Raw genomic sequence first — 12970 nt, forward strand, 5'->3', positions numbered from 1 at the left:
AGTAGGAACCTGTCTCAAAATACCGAGCCAGACACAGTCAACCAGGCATGGTGACACACACCTTTGGTCCCAGCTTTCAGAAAGCAGAAAAGTGGATCTCTATGAGTTTGAAGAAAGCCTGGTCTACAGAGTGAAGCCCAGGACAACCAGTACTACACAGACACTGACTCAAAAAAAGCAAACAAAACAACAGCAAAACCAAGAGACCCAAAGGCCTAGCAGCTCCTCCTCCTCTTTATTACGGTACTAAGTTCTAAAATCACTGAATATTATTCATGCCAATGCCTATTAACCTGGAGAGAGTTCCGTTTTAAAAAAAAAATATGGTAGCATTAAGAATATTAAAAACAAATGTAGGACAAGAGAATCAAGCAATAACCACCTTATTAGGTCCCCTTCTCTCTTCCCTAAGTGTGACTCATAATTATCTCTGTGGCTAAGGAAGTCTCCACTTTCTTATTATAGTTGTAATTTCCAAGAAAATCATCTGGCTGGGCAGTGGTAGCACATGCCTTTTAATCCCAGCACTTGGGAGGCAGAGGCAGGCAGATTTCTGGGTTCGAGGCCAGCCTGGTATACAGAGTGAGTTCCAGGACAGCCAGGGCTACACCGAGAAACCCTGTCTCAAGAAAAAAATCATCTGGAACCAGAGCATTAACAGGTTCTAAAACAAATGCCTGGTTGTCTCTCATATGTGGATCATCGCGCAACCTCATTGTCCTTTCTTAGTAAATAGCTAGGCAAAAACCAAACATCTGTACTAGTTGGGGAATACAGAAGGCAGCAGGTCAAAGACATGAAGCTAGGCACTGCTGACAGCGTAAATCCTTAAGGTAAACCCTTACTAAGTGAATTTAAAGTAAATCCTTACCTAGAAACCGGCAGCTGTTGCTGTCACAAAGCCAAAATCTCCTGTCTCCTGTCTATGGTCAGCTCAAAAATTAGAAAGTGTTTTGTACTTCCCAGCTATGTGTTTGATTGTCATTTTAACCAAGTGTCTCCTGGTGAAGTACCAATACTTATTATTAGGGAAAAGTAAATGCACGCGTTTATATAGATTTTTGTGATGCTGGATGTAAATTCCTGGCAAATGTGTGAATTCTTGGTTGTGATTATTTGCAACTGGTAGAATGATGTCAGTTGCAAAAGGGTATCGAAGTCAAATATTCCCTTCAGAGCTAAGGAAAACAGTACAAATTTCTAGGGGAAAAGCCATTAGCTGGCAAATTATAAATTATGCCACAGAAAATTTCTTAAAATGTTATTGATTTATACATTTGCTGTTGGAAAACCACCCTTTCTGTCATATGCCTTAGAAAATGGTGCTTATTGTGCTTATTTGTAGCTTAGGGAGGCTTCATGGGTTTCTTAGTGTACAAAAGTGTCACAGGGCGGAGAAACACACACACACACACACACACACACACACACACACCCCACCCCTGGCACACAATAAAGAACCAGATCAAGGATGCCTACCCAGGTGCCTATGTGAGGAATCCTAGCACTAGAGAAAAAATGGGGAGCTTTCAGTTACAGGCTACTGGGCCATCTAGGACAATAAAAGGTGCCATTTCTGAGGATGCTGCTGTAACTGTCCTGGATCGCTCTCCATTCTCCTGTTCTGTTGTCTAGTATGATAACGCACCATGAAGAAAAGCAGAGGGCTGCTTCAAAAGCATTTCAGGGCTGCTGCTCTAAGCTGACATGGTCAGAGACAGCCTCACTGAGAAAGAGGAAAAGGAGGAGACAGAAGAGGAGGAGGAAGAGGAAGAGGAAGAGAAAGAGAAAGGAGGGGAAGTGCCTTTTGAACGGATGCTGGAACAGAGTTAGGAAGATAAGTAGGTAATCTGGAGAACAATGGAACAGCAAGGGCACAGTCCTCAGGTGACATCCCTGGAAATGATAGCTTTCAAATTATCTCTGTTAGCTAACTTTCAGGGAGATTAAAGGTCTATTTCCTTCAAGCCCACCTGGTTACTCTCTGGGAATGTCTTGGCTATGCCACGTTCATTTCCTAAAATGAACTTCCTGCAAGCCTAGGAAAATATTTGAGGGGGTTTCCTGTCCATGCCTGACATTTTACTAATATAGCATGTGGGGGTGAATATTTGCCAGGTTACCCAGGAATCACTGCTATCTGGAATCTCAGTGGACTCTAGGGTTTTCTCTGAGCTCTGAAGCCACCTTTAGGAAGCTGAGGAACCAGCCTCAGAGTAGATAGACATGGCCTCAATGAGAGCTTCGATCTGTCTGAAGCAAGCTTCAAATGCTCTGTTTGCAACAGAGCAGGGTTCTCATGCTAGCTTGTTCAATGAGGATCTGGACCTTTTAGAGAGACTATAAAAACAGGTAAAATATTTCAATTTTTTAGTTTCTTATCTAGAGGAAGAAACAGATAGTGCCCCATACAAATGATAAATGCCACAAGTGATACCTGATCTAAGAGAAGACAGAGGAACAAGGGGCTACATTTATTTCAGGTGTCAAACCAGGAGCATGCAGAATGTCCAGCAAATATTTGGGTGCTCAGTAAACACTCAATAAAGGTTAGTGATAGCTGTTACCAGGAGTGGCTTCACATAGGAAGCAGAATTTCAGACAAAGCAGGACTGGTTGCCAGCTAACAGGATACCCTGCTAAGTTTGAATTTCACATGTACAACAACATTCTAGCATATCCCAAACACTGCAAAAGATATGCATACACGAAGGTATATTGGTGGTCTGTCTGAGATTCAAATTTTTATTCAGTTTTTATTCAGTTTACTCAGTTTTTAATTACTAAATATAGCACACTTAAGTCAAAGGCTTCTTTAATTTTATTGAATCATGACTGATATGTAAAAGTTCTATATGTTTGATGTGAAATAACTACCCCTTGGAGCTCATTAGCATATATATCACCTCATTTGATTATCTTTTCCGTTTCTTCTTTTTTCTTCCTTTCTGTTCCCCTCATCTCTCATCTCTTGGCCATCACTACTGTGTCCCAGTCTCTTGAGTTGCACATTTAAGGTTTCACGTGGAAGGGAAGTCACATCTTTTGCTTAGCGTGATGTCCTCAAGGCTCACGCATATTTCCCCAAATGCGTAATTTTCTTCTTCTCACAGGCTGAACAATAATCTCTTGTATCTACCCCTTTTCTTTATCCATTCACCCACTGAATGAGGCTGCTTCCACAGTATGGAGTTGTGAATAGTGCAGCGATATTCTGTTCAAAATCCAGCTGTTGCTTTTTGGGGGAAAACAGAAGTGGGTGGTTGTGTGGGTCACACAGAAGTTTCACTAAGGCCAGAAGAATTGTTCATGGAAATGAAGAGCAGATGAAGAGAGATCAGGCCCAAAGACACAAGGAGGGAAGAAAGCACATTTTCCATGGCACTTCTCCAATCATGGAGCACTTACTCCCAGGCCATGGTAACAATCACTCCTCCAAAGGCCTTGAAATAATTCACCCGTTTGTTGACTAACGTGTAGGCTCTTGTCTTTGCCCCTGTTCTTTAAATGAGGAGACTGATTCACAAGGATGAGCAGTTGACCTTCATACACACGCAAAGCCAGGAAGCTGGAGCTAGGCTTGTGGATGCTGATGTTGGTCACCAGAGGCTACTGTCTTCACCTCTGGGTGGAGGAAAATAACCTGTTTAACATAAGCTTACTGTAGGCTTTCAGGTCATTTTGAAATGCAGACGAACTCTGAATCCTACACATAGTCAAATGTCTCCGCTTCACAGAAGTGATAGCCAGAACACCCTGGCAGCTCTCCTACTTCCTTCAGGTGTGAACATTGTTCATCTTCCCAGCTTCAAGGCCCCCATTTCCTGGAATGTAGAATCTTCCCCCAACTGCTGGCTGCACAATCAAATGCTACTATCTACTATTTGCAACAACTTATCGGAAGCAAACAAGCTACAGAGCATTGAGCAAGAATTTCTGGGATACCGTGGTTATTATGGTCAGAGCAAAGGACACACTGTGAGCTTTGGCTGTTTGAGTAGGCCAGGGGTGATGATTAACCTAGCCTCCTGTAGGTTTAAGTAGGGTAGGAGCCTTGAGTGCAGTCAGTCCTCTTTCCCTTCAGCTCCAGTGCTCCTCATGAGCCATCCTTAACCTCAGAAACCATGCTGTCCCTGAGGGTTGCCTGCCTCCTCCTGAGCGTGGCCAGCACAGCCTGGGTATGTGCCTTCTCTTCTCTCAGTCTCTCGGGAATTTCTTCCTCAAGGACTTTTGATTTCAGAATCTACCAGTCCTTTGTTCTTAGCTTTATAAGTGCGGGGTCAGGGAGGCAAATTTCTAGGGGAGTCGGACAAGTATATGGGGAAATGTGATTTCCAGAGGAAGACCCTAGAGAAACAAGGAACCTTGACATCTGTCATTCAGGCTGATTCAGATGCAGCCTTTTAAACACTGCAGCTGTGTTCTTCAGTATACTCTCACAGTGCTGGGGATTGATCCAGCATAGAGTTCCTCATGCTGAGACCCTTAAATGCAGTGCCTCATGTTGTGATGACTTGCAACCACAAAATTATTTTTTGTTACTACTCCCTAACTTTAATTTTGTTACTTTTATGAATAATAATGTAAATATTTTGGGGAATAGAGGCTTGCCATAGGGCTCATGACCCACAGGTTGAGAAGCCCCAAGCATGCCAGTAAAGCTCTCTACAACAGAGCTAAACTGTCAGCCTCTTGAATCCCCCCACATTTTTGTCTCTCTAAACTCTGGAGACATCATTCTAAGGGAAAAAGGCATTTGATAAGAACTGTTCTCAAGCTGGTAGTTTTGTCTATAACGAGCAGAAGGTTTGGGGTTTAGTATGGTTTGCTTCTAGTTTTTGTTTTATTTGTAATGTTTTAGTTTTGTTTGTAATGTTGAGGACTGAACCAGAACTTTCTGCATGCTGGACCAAGCATTCTACACCTGCAGCCCTAAGAAAAACTTTTTATATCTTTTTGAAGACATAAAAGGAAAAGGACAAATTAATCGCCTTCAAAAATGTGTAGCGAATTCTGAAGACATTAGTCGTGAGTCAGTGTGCTCTTCGGAAGGATTTGTGTTCTTTTCAGATAACTTCTAAATACTGAAATAATTTCCAAAATTAAGCTCAAAAGAGAAAAAGAAAAAAAGAAACCTAAATCAACAGAGTTTCTGACACATTCTAATTTACAAAATGTGTCAACTATGACCAAGGACCTAGGTGACATCCTAATTAGCTACCGAGGCTGTATATTATTTCAGTTGTTGTTGTTGTTATTGGGGTTTTTGGCTCACCATTCAAAAATCTTGATATCAGAGAGTAAAGAATAACACATTTTGGAGGGAATTAAACTAAAATAACCAGCTGAAGAGATATTTCTGGGTAATTTGTACTTCTATTGTCGTCCTTATCTCTTATTATTATGTGCACTTTCTGTCTGCTTTATTGTTGTGCTATTGTATTCATATGATTGAATTTACCATTATATTCTTATACAAAAGGACTCGTTCTTTTAAGTGAATTGTTCTTTGCTGCTTTAATTATGATAATTAGTATTATTTGAATCTTCACAAATGAGAATGAGACCATGTTGACTAATTATAAGGAAAAACTACCCCAAACTAACATAGTGACAGGAAGACCTTAGTAAGTTGGCAGTGCAGAGCAGAGGCAATGAATGCCTCAAAGCCATCTCTACCCATTAGACTAAGAAGTCTTATGGGACAAAATGTATTTCATTCGGTTTATAACTGAGGACTTTTAGCTCTGGGTTTCTAATTATAAGGTGTTGAAAAAATTGCTGGTTGCTGACTGCTGCTTCAACTGTTTGTTATTTTCATTTCAAATGAAAATCTACAATTGCATGATTGTACTACAAAACATTGCCAAGTTTTAACTTCCCACATTTGTGTACTTGATAAGTGCTTGTCTGGATCATGGACCATCTTCAAAGGTTACCATAGAAACCTGAAGAAGAAAGGAGCATGGGTGCAAGAGAGCACAGGTTTTCACATACAGAAAGAAGACTTTAGGGAGAAAAAAAAACTAGAAATTTTCAGCTATCTTCTTGTCTATGGTCATGAAAGAAAAGACAAAGGTGAAATTTAACTGATGCTGTTAATCCAGATCATTTTTTCTTTTAAAACCCCTAACATCTAGCAGATGCTTATCTAGCATCAAATGCAGTTTTAAAAATTCACACCCTTTATCTCCTTTACTTCTCATAATGACTCCATAAAGTAAGTAGAATTTTCATTTGACTGTAAGAAACTGGCAGCCTCTGGGGGCCAGCAACATTAGCTCCTAATGTCTGTTGTTTCTCCCTTGGGGTTTGTGAGCATGACAATGTCTCTTCTGCTGGCTAACATTGTTGCCTCTGCTCCTTTTTGAATGTTTGAAAACCCTTAAAGACGGCAGACAGCGGCAATGGTGAGTTCATAAAAGAAGGAGGAGGAGTGCGTGGCCCAAGAGTTATGGACAGACAACAGAGTCAGTGCAAGGAGTCAGACTGGCCCTTCTGCTCTGATGATGATTGGGTAAGTAGAGAACATGGTGAACAGGGGTCCTTCCTTATGCCCCACCTCTCTATAGATAGATATAGATATAGATGATATAAATATAGATAGATATAGATATTCAATGGGTCCTGGAGGCCCTTCCCCACCAGAGATCATCTAACAGTAACCAAGGTAACTTGCCAAATTAGAGAGAGAAAAATGGAAAGAAAACTAATCCAAGGACATTGTCTAGTTATATTGGGTCTCTGGTGGGATAAATGCATAGGATACCTGAGTAGTTGGACTACAAAATTCCCAGAGCATCATGCAAGACTTAAGCGGACCTTCGTTTTGGAATTCCCCAATGGCCTGTTAACTACTCTTGAATCTGTGGTTACTTGGAAGAGCTGGGGAGGAGAAGCAGCAAAGACTGTGATAACATTCCAAACTTCCAGTAGCTAACAGACCTTTCATCCAATCTCCCCCTCCATTTTCAGAACCACAAATGCCCTTCAGGCTGCAGGATGAAAGGGTTGATTGATGAAGTCAATCAGGATTTTACAAACAGAATCGACAAGCTCAAAAACTCACTATTTGATTTTCAAAAGAACAACAAAGATTCTAACTCACTGACCAGGAATATCATGGAGTATTTGAGAGGGGACTTCGCTAATGCCAACAGTAAGTGGGACATATTTAGTGCTTGGTCTTTCAAACAAGAATGACAACAAAAGTCCCCAATGATAATGTCTGCTGGGAGATACTGTGGTTTTATTTCAAAGCACTTGGTGTGGGAATCACTGAAACTTAAGGAGATGGATGTTATTTTCACAAAGTTAGATATTAGCTTAGATTTTTTAATGTCCCATATTTTTTAAATAAAGAGAGGGGTGGCCATTCAAATAGCTATTCCGCTTCAAATAGCTATTCTATCTTACAGACAGAGTCTCAGAGGTCAAGGGACTCTTAATGACACAAAGTAGAGGTCAGCTCCACATTCCACTGAATCAATTACATCTCCCCCCTGGGACTCACCAGGGCTGGGGCACACTGTGGTTGCTCTGGGGATGAAGAGCAAGTCCATGAAAGTCTCAGCCCTTGCTTGCCTTATTCTGTCCCCCTGAGACCCTGAACAGGTTATGCCAATGGTACAGCACTAGTTGGCAGGTGAGGGATTCTAGTAACACCCAAAAAGCTTAGAAAGGATTTCAAAATTCCATGTAGAAAAAGTCCTCAAAAGATATCAGCAATGATACATTCCAGTCCCATAAATGAAGTTACAATCAAATAATCAGATGTGATTAAACTGTTTACCTCCTGTTATCAAACCCTCAAGTAATTTCTGCATTTATTTGGATTCCTTGTCATGTTAGGACAGTGTGGCTAATACCAGGGATGACTCTTGTGTGGAACAATCTAATTAAAACTTGTAGATTATACATCCAGAGAACAAACCATAATAGAATAAAGAATAATGCGTAGAAATACTTATAAGCAATTTCCTTTTTCTTTTTTATTTATTTCTTTTTAGATTTTATGAGCAAATCAGTGTACAGCTACCTGAACACCTTGCATTTTCCGTTTCAGACTTTGATAACACTTTCGGTCAAGTGTCAGAAGACCTGAGGCGCAGGATTGAGATCCTGAAGCGCAAAGTCATAGAGAAAGCACAACAGATTCAGGTTCTGCAGAACAATGTCAGGGCTCAGCTGATAGACATGAAGCGCCTGGAGGTAAGCCTGAGGACCCGGCCCCAATTTCTCTTTGACTAAGAAAGAAGGAAATACACTAGCCATCTACTCAGTCTCTACTAAATCCCTTATCCACTCGAATAGAAGTGTCTCCACCCTAGGGAAGAAGACAAAAGACCAGAAATGAGAAGGAGATTCTCCCCCACCCCGCCCTTCCCCTCCCCTCGCCCCCCACAAGGTTTTTCTGTGTAGTCCTGGCTGTCCTGGAACTCACTCTGGAGACCCAACTCAGAAATCCTCCTGCTTCTGCCCCCCACCCCCTACCCACCCACCCCCCGCCCAAGTGCTAGGATTAAAGGCATACGCCACCACTGCCTGTGGAGGGAAATTCTTGAAGGGTGAATAGATAAGAGTATTTGAAAAGAACACACTCTGTCCGTCCTGTCTGCCCCCCACAGGTTGAGACCTTGGCCTCAGCATCCTGGAGGCCCTTTAGCCAGAGCTAACAGGCTTAGGGCTGTTCTCCTTCCCCATTCAAATTCTAAAAATGGATCCAAATAGCTCCCATTGCTCAACTTCCATGGCCCTCCACAGCTTCCAGTGAGGATGGCCTGAGTAGCAAAAGACAAAGGGTGGGATTGATTTTTCTGAGAATCAAAGAAGTAAAACCCATTCCCAAAAAAATGTAAACCAACTACCGGGAACTCAATTATTTCAGTAGATATAATTCATTTCTCTGTCTTCCTCTCTTTAGGTGGACATTGATATCAAGATTCGCTCTTGCAAAGGGTCCTGCAGCAGGGCTGTAAACCGTGAGATAAATCTACGAGACTACGAAGGTCAACAAAAGCAGCTTGAACAGGTCATTGCTAAAGAATTGCTTCCAACAAAAGACAGGCAGTACTTGCCAGCAATAAAAATGTCTCCAGTTCCAGATTTGGTTCCCAGCACTTTTAAGAGCCAGCTTCGGGAGGCCCCTCCAGAGTGGAAGGCATTGACAGAAATGCGGCAGATGAGAATGGAGCTGGAGAGGCCCGGGAAGGATGGGGGTTCGCGAGGAGATTCACCAGGAGATTCTCGAGGGGACTCTCCAACACGTGGACCAGGGGCAAAGGCAGAAAACCCCACGAACCCTGGACCTGGTGGATCTGGGTCTTGGCGTCCTGGAAGTGATGGAAATCGGGGCCCTGGGACCACAGGGTCTGATGACACTGGAGTCTGGGGTACCGGAAGCTCTAGACCTGATTCAGGTTCTGGAAACCTTAGGCCTAGCAACCCTGACTGGGGTGAGTTTTCGGAGTTTGGAGGGAGTAGCAGCCCAGCGACAAGAAAAGAGTATCAGACAGGTAAACTGGTCACTTCTAAAGGAGAGAAAGAGCTCCTAATTGGAAACGAGAAAGTCATCTCTTCTGGCACAAGCACCACACGTCGTTCATGCTCTAAAACCATTACCAAGACTGTTATAGGTAACGATGGTCGCCGAGAAGTGGTCAAAGAAGTGGTCACCTCTGATGATGGCTCTAACTGTGGTGATGCCATGGACTTAGACATGACCCACAGTTTTAGCGGCAGTCTTGACGAACTTTCCCAAAGGCATCCCGACCATGCATCTTTTTTTGACAGACACTTTGGTTTGATCTCATCTAACTTCAAAGAATTTGGCAGTAAGACCCAAGCAGGCTCTGATTCCGACATCTTCTCAGCCATTGAGGACCCCAGCTCCCATGTACCTGAGTTTTCTTCCAGTAGTAAAACCTCAGCTGTCAGAAAACAGAGCTATAAGATGGCAGATGAGGCAGGAAGTGAAGCTCACCAGGAAGGAGAAACTCAGACCACCAAGAGGGGCCGCGCCAGAGCTCGCGCAATGAGAGGTATCGACACTTAACTTTCGGGAGATTCCCCTGACCCCCCCTAGATTAAGCTAACCATTTCTGCGAAGTGCTTACCAGGCACGCGGCACCTGTTTCCTAACCTCCTCTAGTATTTTGTTGGAATCTCATTTTTTTTTTTTTTGGTCAGTTTTTCACGCTAGACTGTACGTTCCTTGGGGGCAGGGACTTTGCCATGTGTCTATTTCTGTAATTCCCACATGCCTGACAGTGCAGTCATTTCTCAATAAATACATTTTAAATAAATGAACGATTTCTCCTGAAACTCAATTCTGAGTCTGTTTAGCCGAATTCATTCAAAATGTGTGCGATTGTAATACCCAACCCACTCTCCTTAAGTTTAGTGTGTGTCTCCGTTGACATTTAGGTCAGTTTACAAATTTTGTTCTACTAGTATTGATTGATGAATGCTTAGGTAGCTACCTTTTGATATTAGTGTGTGCAAGTAAGATTTTAAATCCATTTGACGAAAGTTTTCTAAAGGATGAGTATCCTTTACCTGCTAAAAATTACATCTCAATATAGGTTCATCCTTTTCCTGTGGAGGAGGGAAGGGAGGAAGGGAGGAAAGAAGGAAGGAAAGAAGGCAGGCAGGCAGGCAGGCAGTATCTACTTTAATCTGGGCGATGCCTGTCTTTGTATATTTAAATGAGAGTAACTTCCTCCAACCAGCTTAATTTTTTTTTTAGACTGTGATGATGTCCTCCAAACACATCCTTCAGGTGCCCAAAATGGCATTTTCAGTATCAAGCTCCCTGGATCCAGTAAGATTTTTTCTGTTTATTGCGATCAAGAGACCAGTTTGGGAGGATGGCTTTTGATCCAGCAAAGAACGGATGGATCTCTGAATTTTAACCGGACCTGGCAAGACTACAAGAGAGGTTTCGGCAGCCTGAATGACAAAGGGGAAGGAGAATTCTGGCTAGGCAATGACTACCTCCACTTGCTCACTCTGGGGGGCTCTGTCCTCAGGGTTGAATTAGAGGACTGGGCTGGAAAAGAGGCTTATGCGGAGTACCACTTCCGGGTAGGCTCTGAGGTGGAGGGGTATGCGCTGCAGGTCTCCTCCTACCGGGGCACTGCTGGAGATGCTCTGCTGGAGGGCTCTGTGGAGGAGGGGACAGAATACACCTCACACAGCAACATGCAGTTCAGTACCTTTGACAGAGATGCAGACCAGTGGGAAGAGAACTGCGCAGAGGTCTATGGGGGAGGCTGGTGGTACAACAGCTGTCAGGCTGCCAATCTCAATGGCATTTACTACCCTGGGGGCACCTACGACCCCAGGAACAACAGCCCCTATGAGATAGAGAACGGAGTGGTCTGGGTTCCCTTCAGAGGAGCAGATTACTCCCTCAGGGCCGTTCGGATGAAAATCAGACCGCTGGTGGGACGGTCGCTGAAGGAGTAGAAAGTGCGGGCTCTGTTTTCTTTGCTTGGTTGGCTGAGAAGAAAGACCAGAAGATGAAGGTGTCATGGATCTTGTGAACTTTTTTAAAATCCGCAGGTGCTATTCCATTGTTCTTTGTACTGTAGTTAAATGTAACTGAGGTGCATTACTGCTTTGAAAAAATAAAGTTTGACATTTTTTTTTCATCCTTTTAAAAACCCCTATGAGTTTTAAAGCATTTGCAAGGAGATGCACTCCAAGGGATATGCATTCCATCAGGAAGAGGGAGTCAGATTTGAGCTCTTCATGGTCACCCTCACTCAAGGCTGGCCACTTGTTTTCTCAGTCCCAGTCATAAGCTCATTGCAAGTACAGAAGCTAATTTACACAGGAGATAGTGTGGGTTCTAAGCTGATGTTCTGGGCCCAGACTAAGTATGTTCCTGTCCTTGCCTGCCTCGGCTCTCTACAGGCCTCACAGAGAGACTGGCTGGCCAGGGAGCCCCACAGATCCTCTAATCGCTGGCATCACCAGGACGTGGTCACTTCCCCTGGCTTCTTGCATGGTTGTTGGGGAGCTGCATCAGGTCCTCCAGTTTGCACACGACAAGCTCTTTAGACCTGGCCCAGCAGTTTGTGCTGGGGTTTGTTTTCCTCTGTTTCCCCACTGTAGTTACTGGTGACACCGGCAGACCAAGAGCATTTCAACCGCTGCTGCCCTCTCTCCGCAGCAGCAATGGCTGCCTGGCCCTTCTTAAGGCCTTCCAGTTGCTCATAGTATTAAATGATATACTCTTGCTTTCCCAGCTCACTCACGGAGGAGTTTGTTTGAAAAAAAAAATCGCCACCCCTCCCTCAACCACTACCTTAAAAATCCTCTCCCTACTTGAATGTTTATGGATTTATAAAAAAAAAACAACAATTTTTTAAATCATTTCAGTTTAGTTTATTATATTCATGATTATCAACATCATCTTATGATATATGATAACTCCAAATTCCACTCTTGGCTTGCTAATTGTAAGGAAACATTTTAACCTTTACCAAGAGTAAGTACTGAATTTGAGGATTGAACTGGGGGCGGGAGTAGTAATCACTGTTGTGTCCCTTCTGAAAACGCACCTACTGTGCTGTAGAGCTCCAGGATTATAGCTCCTCACTTCTTAAGGGAGGAGACTCCATTAACCTTCCCTTGAGGAACCGAGAGGGAATGGACCCGTGAGCACATTGTTTTAGGAAACAAGATAACCCTCACCACAGAGGTTAGAAATTATCCTCTGGGCCCCTTGCCTGATTCTAATCTGATGGAGAAGAACTACAGAGTGTAGGCTAGTCAAGATACAGGAAGGCAGAGCTACCCATTCCCATCTGGGAGAGGGAGAAGAACTGACGAATTTCAACATAAATCAAGCCAGCATAGCACTGCAACCTGTGTTCTAGAGGTGGCCTAGCAGAGCTAACCTATGCTCCGGGGGTAATATAGCAGAGTTAACCTAAGCTATGGAGGTAACTTAGAAGGGCTA

At 43.2% G+C, this 12970-nt stretch overlaps 1 protein-coding gene across 1 annotated transcript; it reads left to right on the forward strand.

Annotated features, from left to right (window-relative positions):
- The first annotated feature begins 4068 nt into the window (after window positions 1-4068).
- On the forward strand, window positions 4069-11660 carry Fga (fibrinogen alpha chain). Its single transcript, XM_031376039.1, has 6 exons — window positions 4069-4178; window positions 6392-6517; window positions 6976-7159; window positions 8066-8211; window positions 8924-10040; window positions 10748-11660. Exons 1-6 carry the CDS (start codon window positions 4125-4127, stop codon window positions 11467-11469), a joined length of 2349 nt encoding a protein of 782 aa, XP_031231899.1. The 5' UTR covers window positions 4069-4124; the 3' UTR covers window positions 11470-11660.
- The last annotated feature ends 1310 nt before the right edge of the window (window positions 11661-12970 follow it).

This window comes from Mastomys coucha, unplaced genomic scaffold (assembly GCF_008632895.1).
Source record: "Mastomys coucha isolate ucsf_1 unplaced genomic scaffold, UCSF_Mcou_1 pScaffold16, whole genome shotgun sequence".
In the NCBI taxonomy this organism is placed as follows: domain Eukaryota; kingdom Metazoa; phylum Chordata; class Mammalia; order Rodentia; family Muridae; genus Mastomys; species Mastomys coucha.

What these genes read in the sequence shown, in the direction of transcription:
- Fga (XM_031376039.1), top strand. Translation starts at nt 4,125, where the DNA reads ATGCTGTCCCTGAGGGTTGCCTGCCTCCTCCTGAGCGTGGCCAGCACA. An exon ending in GCGTGGCCAGCACAGCCTGG is followed by an intron (nt 4,179 to 6,391) that starts GTATGTGCCTTC and finishes AAACCCTTAAAG; the next exon opens with ACGGCAGACAGCGGCAATGG. An exon ending in TAGACATGAAGCGCCTGGAG is followed by an intron (nt 8,212 to 8,923) that starts GTAAGCCTGAGG and finishes TCCTCTCTTTAG; the next exon opens with GTGGACATTGATATCAAGAT.